The following is a 22,386-nucleotide window of genomic DNA, read 5'->3' as shown; positions in this document are numbered from 1 at the left end:
AGGCTGCTGTATATGGGTGAAGGGCTCCACCTGCAAGATTGATGGCTACACAATTGATGGCTGTTGAGGTGGATATTATTTGTATAACTGCAGAACAGTTCAAATCAATTATTTCATTTGCTTACATATGCTTACTTCATCACGTGATTCTAAGTACATCTTGTACTTTATGCTTTGCCTTCCAAAAAATGAGGTTTCAGGTTGTGGCTGGTTTGAACATAAGTGTATCTTGGTCTCCAAAGAAAAACATGTTTTTATAAAGACTGTTCTGGAGACACCCAGAAACAGAAATTGATAGTGCAACCGAAGCTCTTCCCTTTTCCTGCTGTGGGATCACTGATACTACAGATTGTTCATTTCAAGCTAGTGGCAGGTCAAAAGAATCTTGTGTTCCCTGATACACTTATATTCCAAAAGGTTTTTCAACACTCTCTTAAATCTAGGAATTTTTTTGTTTGTTTTTTAATTTCATTGAAATCCGTGGAAACCAAACATGTGCCTGAAGTTAAAAATGTGCTTTCAAATATTTTCTTGGCATGCAATCAGAATAAAACATTGCAGAAAGGTGAACAGGGATGTCAAACACTGACTCTCTTAAAGAGATCAACCACAAGCTCCAACAGGAGTTGTTTAAGAGAAGAATGCATTTTACTTTTAAGAGAGTTTTTCTTTTTAAGTGATACAAATACAAATATGCTTTCATATTTGATTTTATTGTATGTATCAAAATTCCTTAACAATGAATTAAGGAATAAAGGCAAAATTCATAGGTATTAGAAGGCTGTGGGAAAAATAACAAATCCCAGTTTTTTCATATTGCATACTGAAATACACACAGGAAACAAAATAATGTTTATTAAGCATTGTTGTATTGTTTAGTATTGTTTAGTAACAGAACAATGACACCCTGTAGGAGACAAACTGCAGTAAGTTCTAATGAAGAAAACAAACCAAACGAGCTTAAATTGCAGATAGGCTGTTATCTTACCCTCCAGACTCATTTCAGTCTCTTCCTCAACACAGTGTTCCAGTTCAAGTAAATAATTCCCTCTCTTGAGAAAGAATGTGCAGGATGATATAGGGAGTCTGCAGAAATGTTACTCTTGACATTTGGGTGCAAATCATCCATTTGTCCCTAAGTAGATGTGGCGTCTTCTTTTCTTTTAATTACTTTTTCCTCATTTGATACAAGATGTTTTCTTTATTTGTGTTTAGGGTACAGTGTTTTCTTATGACTGAGAAAGATTGGACAAAAGGAGTCTGTTCTTGCAACAAGTTGTTCTATAACATATGGCATAACATACATGATTTTAAGCAAGTTGTTTTGGTCACTAGTCAGGCTATCACTTATCAGTTACAAAAGCCTGAGCTTGGTTTTGTGAGCACAGAGCTGGTTCAGCTCCCTGAGCCAGCTGTGTATAAGCTAGACAATTCTAGCTTCTCCAAATAAACCTCTCAATTCTAAACTTGCTAGAGCTTCTGGATGGTTTTCTCACTGGAGATTCTCAAAGGAGTCTAGTTCAGGTCCTGAAAATTATGATTGTTTCAGGTTAAAATGACTGGTCTGTCATTTTAACAGACAGGAGAGGCATTTTAAGGACAGCCCTGAGAGACAGAAGCTGTCACTTTGAAGTTTGAATGAAACAAATCCCATAGGAACATCACACTGTGGATCTCAGAGAAAGTGGAAAGGAGCAAATGTTTAGTTAATGACCATTAGTAAGTATAGATATTCAAATCACTAACATGTAAGTGAAATGAACAGTTCTGGGGTAACACCTGGGATACTTTTGCGACTCACGTCTGCATGTTTCCCTGAGCAAGAGCATTGCAAATCTGAGTGTCAGCTGATACAGAGATGGCAGTTCTGAGAGCTGAATGTGTGGGCTTGTGAGCAGCAGAGCCACAGCTTTCCGTGCCTCAGTCATAGCAGGGGGCAGTGCAGTAAAGGTTTCTGAACTTCACCCTTCAAAAGACATAGATTATATATATTCTTTCCAGTTTTGCTAGGCCTTGTTTAAGCTAAATGAGTAAAAAACCACTTTACACACCAAGAGGTGTGTCTTAATGAAGAATGGCAACAGCATGATAATTAAACTTCATGAAACCTTTCAGCTGAGTGTAAGATCCGAGTGTGCATGGTCTCTCACTATGATTCATGTCTCTTTGGTTAAACCATGATGACAATTGCGAGTATTATTTTGCAAAATTGCTATTGTTCTAGGTTCCGCAGCTCTATGACAAGCACAGTGCTTGAAGAAGCTGCCCCTGACGTGGGCAGTTGTTTAAAGCCAAAATACATCCTCTCTTATTTTTCAAGACATGTCTTTCCTGGAAGTGTATCTTTGAATATTACTGACATCATAGTTATGCACTTACCAATAATGAAAACATTTTCAGTTGTTTACATCTTATAGTTGAATTGTTGCCCTTGCTGCCACACTAATTAAATATAACTTTTTTTTGTAGACAGCTATCTCATTAGAAATATTTTGAAGAATGTCTTTTGAATGAAGTTATTTTATATTTTAATCAGAAACTTAAAAAATCTAAAAAATAATTCAGTATCCATATTTCTTCATTCAAATAATAATAAGAAAGATGACATTAGTAATACGTTTTTGAGAAGGCATATGGAATTTATCCACTGAAAAACTTTGGCTAGGAAGACTATAACATGAATATATACCTTGTTAATTCAAATCCCACTTTTTTGTCTCCATGTCCATTCTGCCAGTGACCATTAGTCAGGCCTGGTCTCAAATCTGTGGCTGGTGTGCTGTCCCATTATGGAAATTATTGCTGCAAGACTGCTGAGTCGGGGCTGTACCAAGTAAAACTGGTAACTCCTCTCGTACAACTTTCGGCTATTAAACACCTCCCTAAATACATCAGAAATCTGTAAATGTTGTGGTGAAAAGACTCTGGTGAGCCATTCAACCTGAAAAAATACCTGCATCTTAAAAAATTTATTTACAAGGGCTTCACAAAGCAATCTAATAAAATTTGGATTTAGTGGAGTATTTATAAGAATATTTGTGGCTTTTTTTAGCAGCATCTCAGATGTAAAAATCAAAGTGCTCAAGCTGCTGTATTATGTTGGACATCAGTATTGGAAGGGAAAAAAACCCCAGCTTAGACTTCCTTAAATAGGCATGTGGGGAAAGATCATTAGCAAAGTGGCAAATTTAGGAGAAAAAAAATTAATTTCCCCTACCTGCCAAGTACCCTGCTTTTGGAAGGAGGCAAATGCCTCACAAATCAGCTCTGACCTTTTAGCTATATGTCTAAGACCTCTGCACATTTAGCAGAGAAATTGTTAGAAAAGTATATAATATAAATGCCTTTGGATATAAGAAATTCTGGATGGTACCTGCTGGCAGCAAGTACTTAATATCATTGTGTGCAGTGACTCTGGTGTGTCTGGGACATGTGTGACCTGCAGTGGACAAACTCATGGTTTATCTGCACTCTGCAGTCTTATGCATCATACATGGTGCACTGTGGATAGGCCAACCTCACTTCAGACACACGTTGGGTTCACTGTGCATCATACTGGCCAGACAACACGTTCTTCCTGCAAGAAATGCCAGAGATACAGCAACCATTGCTTTGCAAATTTCAAAGGATGGTAGCTATGTTTTCTTTGCCTTTTGTCATAGCTTAAATATCACCAAAACCCAGCTCATTACCCAGTAGAAAAAATAAGAGATGATGATTTCACGTAGAGAATACAATACGCACACAAAAAGTTCAGCAAACATTCAATCAGAAATGCTTATTTAAACTCTAATTCTAAAAAGCCTAACCAGCAGTACTGTGCTGCAGATCCATCTAGTCCAGTAACTAAACCATAACAGCAGCCACAAGTGCCACCAGGGATAGGGGCAGAAAAGATGCGAGTCAAATGTGTGACAGTATGCAATGGACCATGGCAGGCATCTGTCACACAGAGCTCCTTGAGACTGTGTTGCCTTCCTGCTGAGATACGAGTAACAGCTAGGGGTGAGGCCCGAGTTAATTCAGTGTGTCTTCTTCTGGAGTATGCTGCCCTTGTCAGTTAAGTGCAAGAACTGACAGTTAAGAGACTTAAAACCCACTAAATATCAGTTTTGATACACTGTAGGGTTTTTATTTAATATAGGCTAATAATATTAAAACTTTTAATTTTAGGAAAAAGAATTCTCTTTTTAGCTGTTAGTAAAGAAAAATAGGGTTCAAGCAGTGAGGCTTTGTAAGGCAAACCATCAAGAAAATTTATTCTGCTTTTGATGTCAATCTGAGAAAAGATATTCTGCAAAATTTTAAGGAATATACCATAAGAAATCTTAACTCACATAGGAAAACCAATCCCCTTAAAATAGCAATTTTAAGCTTCCTCTGTTTATATGAAATTTTATTTCTGAATTATTTTTTCCCAAGGTATAGTTTGCATTATGCAAAGGATAATCCATGATTCATGCATAGAAAGTCATCTAATTAATACAAGAATACTTTGAACAAGATCACAGGAGTGGCAACACCAGAACAGGTTATTGGTCTGTTATGTCAGGCATTTGCTTCTGGGGTGGCCTATATACTTGGGGGGAAAAAAGCCAAACGAAAAAAAAATCAAACAAACATAAGAAAAACACAAGCCAACACAAAAGCAATTTTACACGTAGAAGATGGAACTGCAGTATTACACAACGAAAAAATCATCTCAGCTCTGGCAGCCAAGAACAATCATTATGTTTTCAACCGCACAAGAACAGAAAATTCTTTAATATTTTTACAGTGTCCTGGAAAAATACTAGATTATTGTACATTTTGACCGTTTTGCAAGTTCTATAAACATGCAGTTTTTCATGATGGTCTATACAAAAAATAGGTCATAGTGTGCAAAAAGGTATTTATGGTAGGAACTGGGATGCTTCATCTGAAGCAGAGAGCCTGAGCCAGCAGCAACTGAGTCAATTCTGCACCATCTTCATTAGCACAGAAATGCTATATCAGTTAAATAGCTTAAATTTTGGTACCTTGTCTAGTTTTTTCTTGCAAGCTCAGAATTGGGAGCACTGTCCTTGGCAGGTGTTTCAACCCAAGGCTTGTGATACTGGGCGCTTCTCTTACAAGCCCGGATTCTTGAATCCGCATATTCAAGAACGTCACGTTTTTTAAAAAGCCCGAAAACGAAAAGGCTACAGCAGAGAGCCAAGCCAGGGGCAGGACTAAGGGGCCCCCGGCATGGCAAGCGGTGCTCGTGGCTGCTGGGGTCGCACAGCGGTGCCCGGGAGCCGAGGCTGCGGCACCGAGCGCTGCCTGCCCGGGCTCCGCGGGGCGCCCCGCATGCCCTGCCGGCCACTGGCGGTGGCGGTGGCAGTGGCGGCGGCGGGGCCGCCTCCGGGGCGGGCCGGGCGGGGGCGGTGCCGCCGCCGCGTACAAAAGGCTGTAAGCGGCCAGCGCCGAGCCCAAAGCTTTCGGAGGCGGCGGCCGTGAGCACCGAGCCGGGCGTCGAGCGGCGCTCGGCCCCTCCGCGGCGGAGCGTCCCCGCCGCCCGCGGCGCATAAGGCCAAGGCTTTCCGACTTCAGCTACAGTGCTAGCTAAGTCGGGGAAGGCAACACGGAGCGAAGCCGCGCGTCCCCCCTTCTCTCGGCACCGGGCAGCGGCGGAGCGGCCGGCATGGCGCGGGCAGCGGAGGCGGAGGGCCGGCGGCGCGGCGGTCAGTGCGGCGGGCCGACTCTGGAGCGGCTGCCGGGCGCGGAGCGGGCGCGGGTCACCGGGCGGGGCTGCCCGCGGGTGGGGGGCACCGAACTGCGGCGTGTCCCGGTGGCTCCTCCGCTCTCAGAACGGTGTCCACGGCAGCCACCTGTGCCCGGTGTGCCGAAATGCGGTGGATGTGCCCGCATCTGCTTTAGCATCTGTTTCTTGTTTCTCATTTAGGATCTGTGATTGCCTATTTTACGTCTGCAAAGTTTCTTCTTTATCTTGGACATGCACTGTCCACTTGGGTAAGTAAAATACTGGCCTGGTACATGTAGGATTTTATTAATTTGGCAATGATTTACCTGAGCTTTGTGGGTACTTCCCAAAAGTCGTCACAAACTAGCGCACCACCACAAAGATAGAGGTCTTGTTACAATACCTTGCTGTTAAAAGTGTTTATAATCCTTATAGGATATGTTGCAGTAGGTTCAGTTTTAGTAGAGAGTAGTGCAGTACTCAATTTATGGAGGGCCTGGTTCTTACCTGTTAATGTTTTTAAATAACTACAGAACTAGTGAGACTCGTTATAGGGAAAGCAGAATAAGAGACAGGCCGTTGCAGCACATATGGTAAAGGATTTGTGTACTTACTAATTGGAAATTCTCGGTGTTTACAATGGACCCATCACTGCCACTCGCTATCTAACTTGTTGAAAGCATCAGAAGTTGTCCCCTGTAAAAGCATTTATCTCCTGAAATGCTTTCCTCCTGTGCTCATGTAACTTACTATACCAGCTTTTACTCACTTGAAGATACCAAAAATGCTACCTTAAAATATGCACTAAAAAGAGACAATCTGGTTCTGTCCCACAGAATAAAATTAAGAATATGTGTGTATTATAATGCAATCTTAAGTCTCCATACAATAGCTTTGTTCAAAAGTAAGCAGAAAGTTTGCCCCCAATTTCCTTGTTTTGTGTTTTTGTTCTGCATTTGGACTGGTTTGATGTATGTATTGAACAAATGGCTGATCTGCAGTTACAGCACTGCATGCCTGACTCTGGCACCTCTTGCTTTCACTAATCTGAAAGGTCGCACTGATGTTTCTCGTAGTGAAAGAAAGCTCCGAGTGGTACCAAATGTTTGTTTAAACAAGTGCAGTATTTTGGCAGTTGTTAATATTGAAGGAGCTGTTTGGCTCACTGCTATTTAGAGGTCAGGTCAAATGCCTGCAACAGTTTTTGTCAGTCATGCCCACAAAGTGCCTCACTGGCAATTTGGCCAACCCTGCTTACTCCTCGCTTACCAGTGCTTTGCAGCTCCGTGGTGGGATTGCTCTGAGAGTCTGTGAGTAAACGTGACAAAGCAGAGTTAGAAAACAATGTTTCACACAAGTATGAAATATTAGACCACAAGATGTCTATTCATCTGTTTAGCAATATTAATGATATACTCCTGGTAGTGTCCTGGTGAGGGTTGTGGTGAAAATCTTGACACAAAAAACCCCCAACCAAATCTGCTCAAACAGTAGAAATTATTGTACAACAGCTTCTTTTGACAGAACTATGTGCAGGACTTCACCTTTTATATTTCCTAAGCTTTGGTGTTTCTGAGGTCTGAAGGTTTTTGCTAAAAGGAACAGTAAACAAATACCCGAATCTTCAGAACTCCGGGTAACAGATCATCTTTGTTTGAGAATGGCTCTGTCAACAATACAAAACCAGAGAGGAATGGCATTTTGCTGCAGCTGAGAGAGCTAATTTCTGTGTTACTGTGTCATTCCCAAATGCCAAGAGAAGCTGTAAATGATTAAACATGTCACATCTTCAGAAATATTCAGACTTGAGCAAAGTCTAAACTCTGTTGGGCTCTTGCTCAGTGAAGTATTTGAATGTGAGCCTGGCCTCAGGGGTCTTAAAAGGCTGAACAATAATGCTGGAGTCTCAGACCTTATGCTGTTGCTGTCTATCCCTCAGCAATAAAGAACAGCATGGAACTGGGTTCACCTTGTTGGTGCCAGGCCTAATGTTTCCCAGGAGAGCAGCTGATTGCAAGTTCCCAGCCTTATCTGTGCCCCACAGGCCTCAGGAGGCCAGTCAGTAGGTGGTAGCCTGGCTACTGCTTAACTTGTTTGCTTCTGTTCTGAGGTGGGATTGTATACATGCAGTTTAAGGTGATTATAAAGGTAATTATAATTACAGGAGGGGAGGAGCTGTCTTTGAAATGGTAGTGGTGCCAAACAGCTGTAGCTATTTAAAAGTTTTGAAATATCTGCATTTTGAGACATTTTAAGGTGGGATTAAGTATATGTAATCAAGGATCTGCCTGCTTCTGAAGACAATATTTACTGTTCAAATTTCAGTAGATCTTAGCTTGAAATTACATACCTGCTACAAAGTTCTGCAATTCACTAATACTGTTCTACTCCATTATCTTTGCTTATTCTTTATGGTTTTTAATTCTTGAAAAAAATTATACTTCCAGGCTGTGACAGCTGTGGTTACCTCAAAAATTATCTGTGGGTTGGCCTGATCAAACTACTCTGGGTATATGTGTTGGATAAAGTTGAACAGTATTCAAAGGCTCGTAAATGAACTGTACAGCAAAATCATGATCTCTCTGGAGTCAAAGGAACCTTTCCATGAGTTTGAAGTGAGATTCAGTTTTTCACGCTGACATTAGTGACTGGCACTGACTTTCAGATGCTTAGATTTTTTTTTTAAATGCCTTTTTCATCTTGTCAGAATCCAGTAACTGAAACATCTCTGCATAAAGAAGAAAATCCAGACTTAATATGAAAGTTTGTTCCTGGCTAATTTTTCTAGCTTAATAAACAGCTATCTGGGTTAATTCACTTGCATGTATTTTAAGTGAAGTTCTGTAAAGTACCTCAGGACACAGTCAGTTTCAGAGAAACCTGGGCTTGGGAAAATATATGCCTTTGGATTCACTGCTGGGATATTTTCTATGTATTTCTACTAAATAACCATGGAATATAAGTGGAATATATTTATAGAAGACTTTAAATGTCTCTTGGGTGAAAATTGGTTTATTATATAAGGTGAGACATGTAAGATGGTCATGCTTAGAGTAGGATTTGCTGTTGTTTTTAATTAAAAAGCATACAAAATACCCAGAGTTTTTCTTTGAAGAGATGACATTTTTCTTTCCACAGCTGGAATATAATTTTTTAACAGCCCATGATCAAGGAAAAAAATACAAAGGTTTGCACATTACAATGCTTACAGAAATCTCCTTCAGGGAGGTCAAATAACATTAAAAGCCAAATTTTTTTTGTGGCTGTACTAGACTGAAGACAAATCAGAATTGGCAATTATTTTGACCCACCAAATAGTATGCTTTTTATGTATCTCTTGATTGCTGTGTTACATGATACGTTAGATCTGGCAGGCTTTGATTTTTAAAAGTACTTTTACATTACACCTCCCCTAGCCCTTCTGAATATTTGAGGTCCTTAGAAGTTTGTACTCAGCTGTATCATGTAGCAGTTATTTATTTAAGATAAGGCAGCAGAATTAAACAGTTGCATGTTTGGTTTGTAGAAGACTAATGTTAGGGACCCTTATTAAACAACCTGTCTGCCCTAGAGTGGTATGAATGATTTCTATTCATCTGCTTTGTTACTGATTACTTAAAGGATTTCCTGTCATGCATTTCTTGCAATATGTTTAAAAATAAAGTGAGATGTGGCAGCAGAAAAAGCTCCATGTGTTTATGAGAAAAACGAAAGATGTTTTGAATAGTATGAAAATTACTTCACCTGGCTGTGTCTAGCAATTTGGGCTTCCTTCTTATACCTGTAGCAAGTGGTATCAGAACATGAATGCTTTGTATTCTCAGCACTAGGCTAAGTTAGGAATAAGCTGAACTAGCAATGAGTTTACAATAGGTTAAATGAGCTCTGCTATTCTACCTCCTCTGGGTAATATGCCAGTGCTTACCACTAAAGGAGTTGAAGTCCATTGACTTCAGAAACTTCAGTTAACATTTATCTATATCTATCCTGAATTGTATGATGACTTATTTTTGCTTGACTCACTCTTGTGTTATAAAGCAGCGCTTAAGCTTTGATCATCTAAGAGCAAACTTCTGTCTTGAAAAGTTGTTTAATGTTCAGTAAATCTGTTGTTAATGTTTGATCTGTGCCAGAGAATTTGTGTAAGCTTTTTGGGACTTGTTGGACGTGGTTGGTGACAGACTTTGTCCGATAATATAGTAGAAAATGTCTGGGATTTTTGGATTTGTGGTATTAAAAGCTGTAATGATATACTTGATTAGGATGGATGATCTTAGTGATACTGGAATAAAACCAATGATGACAGTATGTAGCAATCAAAAAACCTCCCAAAAAACCAGCAACCACAGAAAGTCCCAAACCACCTCTGTATGTGTAACAAATCTTTATTTTAATACAGAATTTTGACAGGACTTTACTAAAATAGTGAACCTGTATGCTTCTAAAGTGCAGCCAGTAATATTGTGTATGTTCTCTTGCTCTTAAAGGGAGATCGTATGTGGCATTTTGCTGTGTCTGTATTCCTGGTTGAACTTTATGGAAACAGCTTACTCCTGACTGCAGTCTATGGCCTGGTTGTGGCGGGATCAGTCCTTCTCCTGGGAGCCCTTATTGGAGACTGGGTGGACAAGAACTCCAGGCTCAAAGGTTAGAAGCCTAGAGCAGGTTATTTACTTAAGGATGGATCAAATTCACATTAAAAAGGTGAAGCTGACAGAGAATTCCTCAAGTCAAATATGAGAATGGGGCTTGCTCATCCCTTTTAAGGAGGGCAGAGTGGTGATGGTTATACAAAGATGCTCTCAAGACAGGAGGAAAACAGTTTTAAGTCATGATTTGTCTGTTACTCAGGCTAAACCCACATGACGTATGGAAACACAAAAGGTAAATATGTAACTTCAAGGCCTACAGAGCAAGTCCTTTTTACATTGTAACACTAACATACACTTGTATTATTTATTGCCTTCTGTCTGAATAGAAACATCTTTCACTTAAGTGTAAACACACTGCATTTGCATTATGCATATTGTAGCTATATATGTTCTAGTCTGTTTTATAAATAAAATGAGATCAAGTTCTTCAAATGAATTTTTACTTTCCAAAAATTTTCAAAATAGCATCCCTTCCATGGCAGGTTGAAGATGAATTTCAGAGGCTTGAGCTAGGTTTTTCCTACTTGAAACATACTGTCAGCATTCAAACAGGGACTTAGTTTGAGAGAAGACCTACTTTACCTGTAGATCAAGAGCTACAAAATTACATTAGACATTAATTTTTTTCTCTAAGACAATGGAAGGTTCAGAATCTAATGTTTAGTATACTATTTTGGAGGAGACTAGGAAAATAAAGTTTTTAAAAAATCTGTGCATATTTCTTAATTATGTCCTCCTTAAGGTTATAGTTATAGGTTATAGTTAGCTCATTCTTATGTTCATAACTGTTGCTCTCTGTTTGGTTTAAAACAGTGGCCCAGACATCCTTGATTGTGCAGAATTCATCTGTCATCCTGTGTGGTGTTATCCTGATGATTATCTTCTTGTTTAAGACACAGCTCTTGACATTATACCATGGATGGCTTCTCGTGAGTGCCTGAACTTGTTAATAAGAAATTAATTTGCAAAGAAATTTTGGGGAGCATGGGAGATGGATGACTTTTATCTTTTTCTCTAATCTGTATAGACATTTCTGGGAGCTAAAACTGGCAAATGAAAATGCCAGGTAAACAGAGACAATGCTTGTTTTCTGCCAGGAATTGTAGACTTGATCTTGTTTTGTGTGAAGAATAATGCTAAAATGTATGGAATCAAATGCAAAAGTATTTTCTGTTTGTGTAGAAAGTGGAAATCTCCATCAGTTTTCTCACATTGTAACTCTTTCCCCTCATCTCTCTAGACATTGTGTTATATCCTGGTTATCACAATAGCAAATATTGCCAATTTGGCCAGCACTGCCACAGCGATCACAATTCAGAGGGACTGGATTGTTGTGGTTGCAGGGGAAGACAGAAGCAAACTGGCAGGTGAAATATGTTGCCTTTTTAATACCTTGTTTCTTACTTTCCAAGCTTGATTTTATCTTTTAAGACTAGAGTTTTACAGAGATCAGTGCATCTTTGAGTTCCAGGTATTATGAGAAAACATCAGGCAAAAGGGCAGCCTTTATTTCGCTCTTCCTTGCTCTGGACAGCAGCTATTGAGATCACAAATTACTGTTGTGATTGCAATTCAGTTAGGCATCCCCAAACTTGTTTTGCCCTCCTCTTAGTCCTGCTGCAGCTCTGTTAGGAAAACTAGTCTTGCTGAACAAGCCAAGTGTTGCAATACTTTATTTTTAGGTCCCTGGAATGAAACAGAGAACTCTTGCGTAACTGGGCTCCTCTCATAGGGATCAAAGAAAGATGCATGAGAATGAAGTCCAGAACAGTTAAGTAGGTATTTTAGGAAATTGCCAGTAGGTAGTACTATGCATGTAGACACATTTGAAACCTTGCATTTCTGTAGCATTGGATGTCTGACTTGGAGCTGTGAACACTTTCCTTCAGTTTGAACTGGAAGCTCTGCTTTCCTTTGACATCTGATGTTTTTTATCATAGACTACAGACTAAATAATCTTTTTCCTAGAGAATTTTTGTTTGCTTCTCCCCCTGCAGTTGCACAGTGACATTGGTACTACTAGGACAGAGAAATAATTTTCATTCAATTTCTATTGCACCCTGGTAGTCATGACACTACTTGGATATGAGAGATGGGAAATCTTGTCAAGGATGCACAAGGCAAATTACACCAAAGATCTTTGCCTGTGCTGCTCCTCTGATTGTAAGTGTGAGAAGCAGCATTTTTTGTGATGAATTTGGTCAGGCTATATGGGCTCTGAATCAACCCCATAAGGGGACTCAAGCCTTCTCAGACAGAGGAACTGATACTGAACTGCAAACAAGGCACAGAGCAGTTTAACATTACTAAGACCTCTGCAGCTCACTAACTCTGGAACTGAAGTTCAAGTCTGACAGCTTAGGTACTTTCAGGCTTAGACAGCAGTTCAGCTTCTGGACTCTAATTTTGTATAAAGCTGCCTGAATTGCCCCTAAAGTTGAGAGTCCTTTTAGAGATTTGAGCCCTGTGTTCCAGATTTTTACTTGATGTTTGTCTTCAGCGAAGGAATATTATTGACCCATGTCATCCAGGAAAGGCTAATTCTTAGATGCATTAAAAGTGTAATACTTTCAATTCCCAGTCTACAGATTATCCTCCCTCGTCATTTGTTATGACCTTGCAGTGCCTTTCTAGGTCATGGCTTTTGTAGAGCAGCAATACAGGTGAACTCTCAATGCCTGTGAATCACAGGTAGAAAAATAGCAGCTGTCTGTAAATGTCTTAGTTTTAATAGTTGTCATTAACCTTTCTTCTTGTGTCAGACAGTCAGCAAATCATCTCCCACATACCACACATGAGATAAAGCACAGACCACACCTGCAGAGAACTGCTACCTGGGCATCAGTTCTGCTTCTTTACTGCCTCATGAGCTCAGGCACGATTGTATGACCACTTACATTTTGTACTGAGAAATCAGGCAAGAAGTTACTGTAAATTCTCATGTGACTTGATTCAAGAATGAAAACAACCACTGAATTAAGCACCTTAGTTCAACAGATTTATCTGAAACATCCCTTCCAGGCTGATTAAGCTTGTTTTCTGTTTAACCATGATGTGACTTGGCGACTGCTGAAATTCCTTAACTTGAAAAAAAGTTTAAGTGCTGACAATGACTTTGCAGCAAATACTGTTGTCCATATCTGCATTGTTACCTTTCCTCAAAGAGAAGTCTTAGGTATGCAAGTTAGTGGAATAAGGAAATAAGAAATTACCTTAGCTTCTCCTTTGTTACCCTTGACTACTTTTCCTATTCACTCTTTGTACCTTTTCTGAGTGGGATTATTAGTATTTCTCAACTCAAAAAACAAAGGTTAGTTCTTAGAATTTTTAAAGCCAGATGTTATGCAAGTATCCAACTTAACTATTTGACTGAGAGTTAACTAAGTTAACATTGAATTGACTTTGAATTCTAAATAGAGTAGCCCAAATGTTTCTTGGAATGGCAAGGAATAATTCTCTACAGTTTCAATAAAGTAGATTCATACTGATGTAGAGTTTCACATGCCCTTCAAAAACTGTAATTTTATAGTAGGACCAAAATGGGCTTCATGTGTGAAACTGCTGAGTGTCTGGCAACCTCTAGGAGTGGAAGAATGGCGCTATTATTTGGAAACTTACAGGAACCCAAATGGTTTAATGACAGTAAAGTAGATAAGATTGAGGAGGGTGAGGCATCCCTGGCAGCAAATGAAAGATGCATTTGTGCTGAGAATGGGCTGCTTGTTTTGACTGTAAACATCAAAGGACCAGAAAGGAGTGAGGACTTTGCTCAGTAAGATCTGAGGACACCTACAGCTGCTATCAACCAATGTGACTTAACAAGGAAATGTAAAACCATTTCAAAGTTCTGTTCCTATCATGGCAATACTGTGGCCACCAGTTATTAGAAGTAAATGGAGGAGACTAAGAAATACATGTTCCAGTATTAGGAGATAGATTACTGTCTTTGCAAGATAGAATTCTACCTTATGAGATTCCTGGAGTTGTGCATGCTAGGTTTGAGTGTTTCCAGGATAGACTTAGGAGCCCACAGGATCAGTACTGTGTAAAAGTGATCTGTTCTTGTGATGAGCAGTTTTACCTGATCTCATGATGAACAGGACTATGCTGTCTCTGTAAACACAGCATGCTAAACCTGCAAGATCTCATGCAGACAAAACTGGCAGGAGTAGGGACTTGGCTTACAGACACCTTGGTTGATTGCAGTGAACTTAAACATTGAAACAGTCTGAAGGTGCCTCTGGTTACTCCTGCTGGAACCACTTACAGCTGGAGCAAGACTTGAAGCTTTTATATGTGCAATTCACAATTATGTTAGTGAATATTTCAGTGTAAGTGTTCTCCAGTCATTTCATATCAAATAATTTCTGACAGATATGAATGCCACAATAAGAAGAATTGATCAGTTGACCAATATCTTGGCTCCAATGGCTGTTGGTCAGATAATGACATTTGGCTCCCCGATGATTGGCTGTGGATTCATTTCTGGCTGGAACCTGATGTCGATGTGCGTGGAGTATCTGCTGCTCTGGAAGGTTTATCAGAAAACCCCTACTCTGGCTCGCAAATCTGCAAAAGTTGAAGCATCAGAACTGAAACAGCTGAATGTAAAGAAAGGTATTGAATACACAGAAGTAACTATTTAAATTTACAGTATATTCATTGCATCAGTCAAACCAGGTGTTGACATTTGACTTCTACAGGTGCTGCTTTGAGGCTGTATAACCTTCTACTCATAGCTTGGAGATTTCAGGCTTGGGGTATAGATATCAGAGACTCTAGTCTAAGGAACAATACTTTGTGTAACTGTTTGAAGAATTTCATAAAATGCAGCCAAGTAATTAATTCTTTCCTCTTAATTAACCCCTTAGAGTAAGTCTGCCCTGTAACTTAGGGCTGATCATAAGGAATGCTCTTATCCATTTATACTATAGCTAATAAGCTGGACCAGTTGCTTGACTCTGTAGTGTTTACAGCCTCTGTAAGATTATTCCTTGCTAACTCATCTCTACTTACACATAATACTAACAGATTTTCAGGAGTTGTAGAAGAGATGGTCATAGTTCTATTCTGGCATGATTGAATGACTTCTATATGCTCCAGGAAATGGTGGAGAAAAAGATCAACTCTCTTGGTCTTCAGCTCTGCTTCTTTGGCCAAGCAGTACAAGTGGGATTTGTAGTGTAGATGACTATGGCTATTACCACAAGTAACCCTAAAAATGATATTAACATTACTTTAGGTAGACTCATTATCAGAAATTAAAACTGTTTCAGAAGCAGACTTTTTATTGTGATGTACTGGAAATGTCAGATACTGCAATACCAAACTTTAAATGTTTTCCTGTTTTTAAGGTAGAGGTATATGAATACTACTGAAATCTCATGTTAAGGGCTCCCAGCTACAACAGGTTGTGTTATTTTTTGTTGGTTGGGTTTTTTTGTTTTGGTTTTTTTTTTTTTTTGAGAAATAATGAAGAATTACTGGGTTTCATTTAAATGCTAGCTAACAATCTTTGCTCAATACATAGTGAGATAGAAAGCTGCTGTTAAAGCACTGAAGAGATGTATTTTCTCAGCCATCAGATCCATGGTGGTTACAGCTGGTCCAGTAAGCTGTTGGACTAGGCTGATGGCAGTCCAGGATAGGGAGAACAAGATAGGGTGTAGAAAGCTCCATAGCTTTGGTTTTTAAGTAGTTCTGGAGAATGAAGCACTTAGCAAATGTCAATATGTAGGAAAGACCTGTTAATCTTTGCTGTAGGAGTATTCTGATTTCATCAGAGGACATGTGTTTCTAAAAGTTGCTAAAGTACTTCATGGGTCTCACTTGCTGTATGTGGAGTTAGTTTTCAACTTAACAGTGTAAAAACACTGCTCAGGCATCCAAACATTTATAGAATTTCTATCCTACTTACTAGGGTAAAAACTGCTGTGAGGTTTTTTTTATTTTTTGTTTGTGACCAGTGGAAGTACCTTCTTCCTTTATTACAGTGAGAATAGAATTGTAGAAATGAATGGTCTGAGGTTTTGGGTTTGGTTTTTTTTTTAAGTTGAGCTTTGAAAGCTTTTGCCTCTGGACAGGCTTCAGCCTTGGTTCTTCTGGCGTGACATGAGATATTGACAGATGTTTTAGTCTCTTCTTTCTTCAGTTAGCTCTTTTAAACATACAGAGCTGTGTCAAAATGCCAGCTGACATTGGCATTCATTAAGTAAATAATTTCCCTATGGAACTGGAGCATTCAGTCCCAAGTCTAGAAGCAGGCAATGCTTTCTCTTATCACTGTTTAATTAAATAAATTGGTAGGGATAAATTTTACTTGATCTTAGTCCACTGGTAGGATTTGAGGATGCTTTCAATGGTTTAATTTGGGTAATTAAGAGAAATCTTCATAGAGGAGTTTGCCTGATGCACTTCTGCAGTAGTGATCTTACTGCAAACAATTGTCTGTCACTTTTACACTGTGTACTTTGCAGGCAGGAGTGTATCTGACAGCTCCATTTCTATTTACAGAGGGTGACATGAAACCTGCTGAAGGAGTGCAGTTAATTGTTGAGAAAGATGTAACTGACTTTGAGCCCCAAGAGGAGAAGGAAGTTGGCTGTGCTGCCCGGATTGCCGAACCTTTCATAACGTTTCGGGACGGATGGGTTGCGTACTACAACCAGCCCGTGTTCCTTGCAGGCATGGGCCTTGCATTTCTCTATATGACTGTTCTGGGATTCGATTGTATCACTACAGGCTATGCATACACTCAGGGGCTGAGTGGCTCTGTGCTCAGCCTCCTCATGGGTGCCTCAGCAGTCACTGGAATCATGGGAACAGTAGCTTTCACTTGGCTTCGTCGCAAATGCGGCCTCATTCGCACGGGCCTTATTTCTGGAGTTGCTCAGTTGGCTTGTCTGATCTTATGTGTCATCTCTGTATTTATGCCTGGAAGTCCTATGGATTTGACTGTTTCCCCATTTGCTGACATCAGTGCCAGGCTGTTTGAAAATGAGCCATTGCCTACTATAGCATCTCCAGAATCTGAAATGATTTTTGCAACTGGAATGCCCAACTTGTTAAACGGGTCTATTACTCCTGCTAACAGTGACCCAGAGATGAGTCCTGAGCCTGTGCCTTTACTCTCTGTTAGTCTCCTGTTTGCAGGGGTCATTGCTGCTAGAGTTGGTAAGTATTATGTCTCTATTACAATTTGATTTATTATCTGCTTTTAATTCTAAAAATTACAGTGCCTGTCAGCTAAATACAAATTTGAGTTTAGAATTAGAGACTATAGTTGAAGTGTTACATCATGTTTCTGGGGCTAGTTGATTATACTTCTCATAAAAATGAAATGATCCTCCTATAGTATCACCAGGGTAAAGACCACAGTACCAATTCCATGTATCTTGTATGTCACTAACAGGACATTCGGAGAAGAGTGTAACATATTTTTTGGAAAGCTCATCTCCAAATGATTTTTGTTCACAACCAAATGAAACCACTTGTTACTAGGAAACAACTAAACACATCAGCTGTGAAAACGTTCAAACTTCACAGTTTACTAAATTAATCCATGTATTAAAGTTGTCTAGTCTTGGAGTTTAGAAGGGAAGCTTTGATTTGGATGACAGCTTAATTTTTGAGGAATTGCTGGTTAGCATAGTATTAGTATGTCAACAGAATAGGCAGGCAAATACATAAATGTAATGAACAGTAACTGTCATCTGTAGAATCTTTATACTCAATTTCTGTCATTTCCCCTGAATTTTGGAGGAATAAAATACCTGATTTGCATGTATTAAGATTGTTTGCAAGATGAGCTGCTAAAGCTGAATCATGAACAGACTAAACCAGTATGGAAGCTAGTGTCAACCATTTTAAATTATTGCGTATTCTGCGTAGTTTGAAACATGGTTGTTTTTTTTTTTTTTGCATCTTATGGAGAGCTTTAGTGATTGCAGCTAGCATGAATACAATGTAAATAGCTGTAAGCCAGCTATTTAAACAAAGAAAGCATGAGCAAAATATTTACTTGATAGTCATGTTGAAACAGGATGTGGCAGGCAAATTAATGTGTCAAGTTGTAGGTTGTATTTCAGGAAATTTTCGTAAAAGAAAAGTAAATTGCTTTTGTCTATGAATGTGAAATCAGTTCTAGTCAACAAGAGGATACTTTATACTGCGCATTTTTGGCAGAAGTGAGTGCTTGGAAGGATGAATTGAATTGTGCCCGTGATGAAAGTTTGCCATGAGAAGCCCAGCTGTATGGATAATTGTTTTTTTTCTCTCCATAGGCCTTTGGTCCTTTGATTTGACTGTCACACAGTTACTCCAAGAAAACGTGGTAGAATCTGAAAGAGGCATCATAAATGGTGTCCAAAACTCCATGAATTATCTTCTTGATTTGCTGCACTTCATCATGGTCATCTTGGCCCCAAACCCTGAAGCTTTTGGCTTATTGGTGCTTATTTCTGTATCTTTTGTTGCAATGGGCCATATAATGTACTTCAGATTTGCCCAGAAAAGCTTAGGAAAACAACTTTTTGTTTGTCACACTCCTGATCCCAAAGCAGCCCCTGACAGTTCACCACCTGGTAATACATCTACTGTCTGAAAGGATCCACGTCTCTTACTAACTTTGCTTCACAAATATGGTTAAACACATATACTTCCTTTTAGGACCCTGTCTGAGGTGTTTCTCTAGAGTTGAATGCATAACTTAGCTGTTTGGGGAAGCTGTCTCAAGAGAGAAAATTCATATTACAGTGAGCCTGTAAAAATGTTTCATGTTTGGCAGAGGACAGCCTGGTTGGATCTTGACAGCTGCAGTATCAAAGAATGCCCACAAGTCACGTGTCTGGTATTTGATCACAAAAATACTGCTCAAGTTCCATTGCTGACCCCCACAGTGATTCTGTTAAGTGGTTATACATACTCAGGTTACTCATGAATTCTGAATAATTCTTGTGCTCATTGAGTAAAATGAGGTTTTGTTCCTTTTTTTTTTAGTTACTTTAGAATAACTTTTTATACAGTGTTTGGTTTCTTGGAGTTTTTCTCCAGTATTCCTTTACCATGAACAGTTCTGCTTACCTATCTTCTTAAATTTGTATAAACATCTTCTATAAACATTGGACTTTGGTCCTTGTGGGTTCTTTCTAACTCACAATATTCTCCATGGATTCTTCAAGTGGACTAGATTTTTTTTTCCCCCAAAACCTTTACAGTGTTTTATGTTTTGGTTTAACTTTATGGAAACACCTTTGCAGGTTTTTTGCATGTTTCCTTACAAATTAGTTAAGTGTTAGGTACAAGATATTGTATTACACTTTTTTTGCACTTCATAGAGTAAAACAGCCTCATTTAGCAGAAGCTATCGATGTAATATTACAAAGCATGGCTTTTTAATTGCAAGTGGCAGGTTTGCTCGGGTTTGATGTAGCAGAAAGTGCTAAGGTCAGGAGTACTGGTACAGAGAGCTAAATTCTAGTGCTAACTTAGTTTTTGCCTCAGAGTACAAGCAGCTTTAGTTAATTTTCCAATATATCAGGCTTTAATAGGGTTTATAAAAACAATAGCATTTGAAAATAGGTAATATTTCATGCGCAAGGTGGATTACTTGCATTTATCTGATGTGTATGTAAATTTTGACTTTGTTCTAAAACACTGCTAAACCAATGAGATGGTGGACTGAGAGGCCCTCTAAAGCAACTTCAAAGCAATGAAAAAGATACAGCCTTCTGTTCAATAAGTTCTTGCCCTTTTTTGTTTGTTTGGGGTGGGGTTTTTTTGGTTTTTTTTACCCTGCATGTGTACTAACACAGTACTTCCACAGTCATTAACCCTATGTGCACTTTTGTGGAAACTACGCACTTTGCTTTCCCAGTAGAGCTGAACCTGGTGGTGTTCTGTGTTTTGCTATGGCTTGGCAGTCTGACTTCTAAATTTAAATTTTGGTAAAAGGTTTGTTTGCAACATAAGTAGTGAAAACATAATGTCAGCAACTTGTGAAAAGTATCCTCTGTAACTTCTAAGGGGTTTTTTTTTGGTACTATCCTTCACAGTCATGTATGTTGCCAGACTTCAGCCCTGGAATTTGTGTGTGAACTCCATTGAAACTAAAGGCGTTACACCAGGGCTGAATCTAGGCCAGTCATCACAAATTTATAGCAATTACAGCAACCATCAAAGAATGTAAAGAACCTCTAGCAGCTTTTGTCTCAGATAAAATGTTTTGTAAGAGGAGTGAAATGGAATGAATGCGAATCTAATGTACAACCAATGGACTTGTAGCCCATAGTTTTCAATAACTGGATGTAACAATTTTTCTTCTCTAATGGACCAAACCTAATAATTATTCTATGTTGCTGAAAGCTTCTCAGGGATGTTTTCACTAGGTTTATAAGTGTTTATACTTTGACCAAGCATTTGGGTTTTGTTTTGATATAATAAAGTAAAATATGTAATTTAGAGTAGGTTTAAAATTTGTAACTCAATCCTGAGTGTAACTTAAGTAAAAGGGAATTTTGCCATCAGCAGGATTTGTCAGAAGACAAATAAAATAAGCTTATCTAGATTTGTAGAGTAAATATGTTCAAAGGATAGCCTTATGTGGTATATGGTAAGTACACTAGTAAATAAAATAGCTCTGATTTGCCAGATATGTTTTCTCATGTGTATCTGATTTATTACATGGGGACCAGATTTTAATATTGTTAAATATGAATAAAGGTAGTCCAAATGTCAGTGAATGCCTCTATACTGCACTTTGAAAAACATCTGGATGCCACTGTCTATCTTGGACTCACTGGCCATCAGGGAAACAAAGCTGAAAATGCAGCTTTTTTTTTTGCGCTGTCTATAGTCCACAGAACCCAGGGTGCCTAAAACTTAATGCTGTAGCACTAAGCACCAGACATCCCAGAGAGGATGTATTCCTGAAGTCTAGAGAGCTCCAAAAACATGACAAATAGAGCTGGGAGCATGCCATGTTCCTGCTTGTTCCCAAAGACTTTTTTTTTTCTTTCTCCAAGAACAATTTAGTCTTGTTTAATTTGAGTACCAGTTTGTTTCATAAATAGTTCCACAAGATAGTGCAGTACTATTAGGAGAGGACTAGAGCTTTGTATTTTGTAAGCATACTGCTGTTAGGATTCATATGTGCATATCACAGCTGGAAGGCAAGACAACCCTAAAATAGAAAAGTGAATGCTAGTTTTAAGAGGAATAAGGAGGTCTAAATTGGAAAACTTGTGTGTATTGTTCCATGTTGGATGTCAAAAAATGTATACTGCTTGAGCACAATCCATTTATGTGCAAGTCCAAGATGTGTGCAGACACCTGTACTCAGTAGTGCTTTGAAGCAGTGTGGAGCCTGAAGTCTTACTTAGCAGGACTTTCATTAAGTAAGCATTTTTGGCCTTGTATTTATTTATTTTTTTTTTAAATGTCCAAATTGGATGAAAACTGCCCTTAATGTACGCACTAGAAATCACTCTTACCAGAATATTTTATTATACAACCTTATGCTGGACATAGTATTGATTTATGTATGACTATTGTTAAAGCTAATTAATAAATTTGCATAAAAACTTACTTGTCCTGTATTATTCAGTTTGTTGGTACCTTGATTTGTTACACTTAGCATGGATCCTGTGCAAAAAGCTTTTTTGTATGATGGGTTGGAACAGCCATGAATTACAAATTAATAGCATTGAGGCAGGAGCAAATGACAAGTTTGGTCAAGATCTTTCAATGGCCCTGTAACTCTTTGGTGAATTGCTTTTTATTTACCATCCACAGTGGTAAGTTAAGACACGATTGATAAAGGTAAAGTTGTGGTCTTGCATCCTCAGCCTGGGTCTTGCATTAGTGACAGAACAGTTTTGTCTTGGCCTGCTGAGCAACAGAAAGCAAGTGGTTTTACTTTCCCATGTATCTTTATCATACTGAATTTGAGATGATGGCCTTCTGTAGCAGCAACCTGTAGGTGGGAACCCTAAGCCTAGGAGTAGTCACAAATAA

The 22,386-nt window shown here is 39.0% G+C and overlaps 1 protein-coding gene and 1 long non-coding RNA gene across 2 annotated transcripts; one reads left to right on the top strand and one right to left on the bottom strand.

Moving 5' to 3' along the window:
- Positions 1-694: 694 nt before the first annotated feature.
- Positions 695-5,324, bottom strand: LOC146434454 (uncharacterized). Its single transcript, XR_014853267.1, has 2 exons — positions 5,019-5,324; positions 695-1,966 (listed from the first exon to the last, which is right to left on the bottom strand). It is a non-coding gene; the product is annotated as an uncharacterized LOC146434454 (long non-coding RNA).
- Positions 5,325-5,443: 119 nt separating this feature from the next.
- On the top strand, positions 5,444-21,957 carry SLC40A1 (solute carrier family 40 member 1). Its single transcript, XM_085065988.1, has 8 exons — positions 5,444-5,702; positions 5,924-5,991; positions 10,210-10,369; positions 11,188-11,303; positions 11,615-11,741; positions 14,749-14,991; positions 16,888-17,547; positions 18,657-21,957. The coding sequence occupies exons 1-8, from the start codon at positions 5,663-5,665 to the stop codon at positions 18,974-18,976; spliced, it is 1,734 nt and encodes a 577-aa protein (XP_084922114.1). The 5' UTR covers positions 5,444-5,662; the 3' UTR covers positions 18,977-21,957.
- The last annotated feature ends 429 nt before the right edge of the window (positions 21,958-22,386 follow it).

Source organism: Lichenostomus cassidix, chromosome 7 (assembly GCF_008360975.1).
Source record: "Lichenostomus cassidix isolate B80296 chromosome 7, HeHo_3.0, whole genome shotgun sequence".
NCBI classification, from domain to species: Eukaryota; Metazoa; Chordata; class Aves; order Passeriformes; family Meliphagidae; genus Lichenostomus; species Lichenostomus cassidix.
Note: the sequence above shows the minus strand (reverse complement) of the source record. Positions and strands in the feature narration are given on the sequence as shown.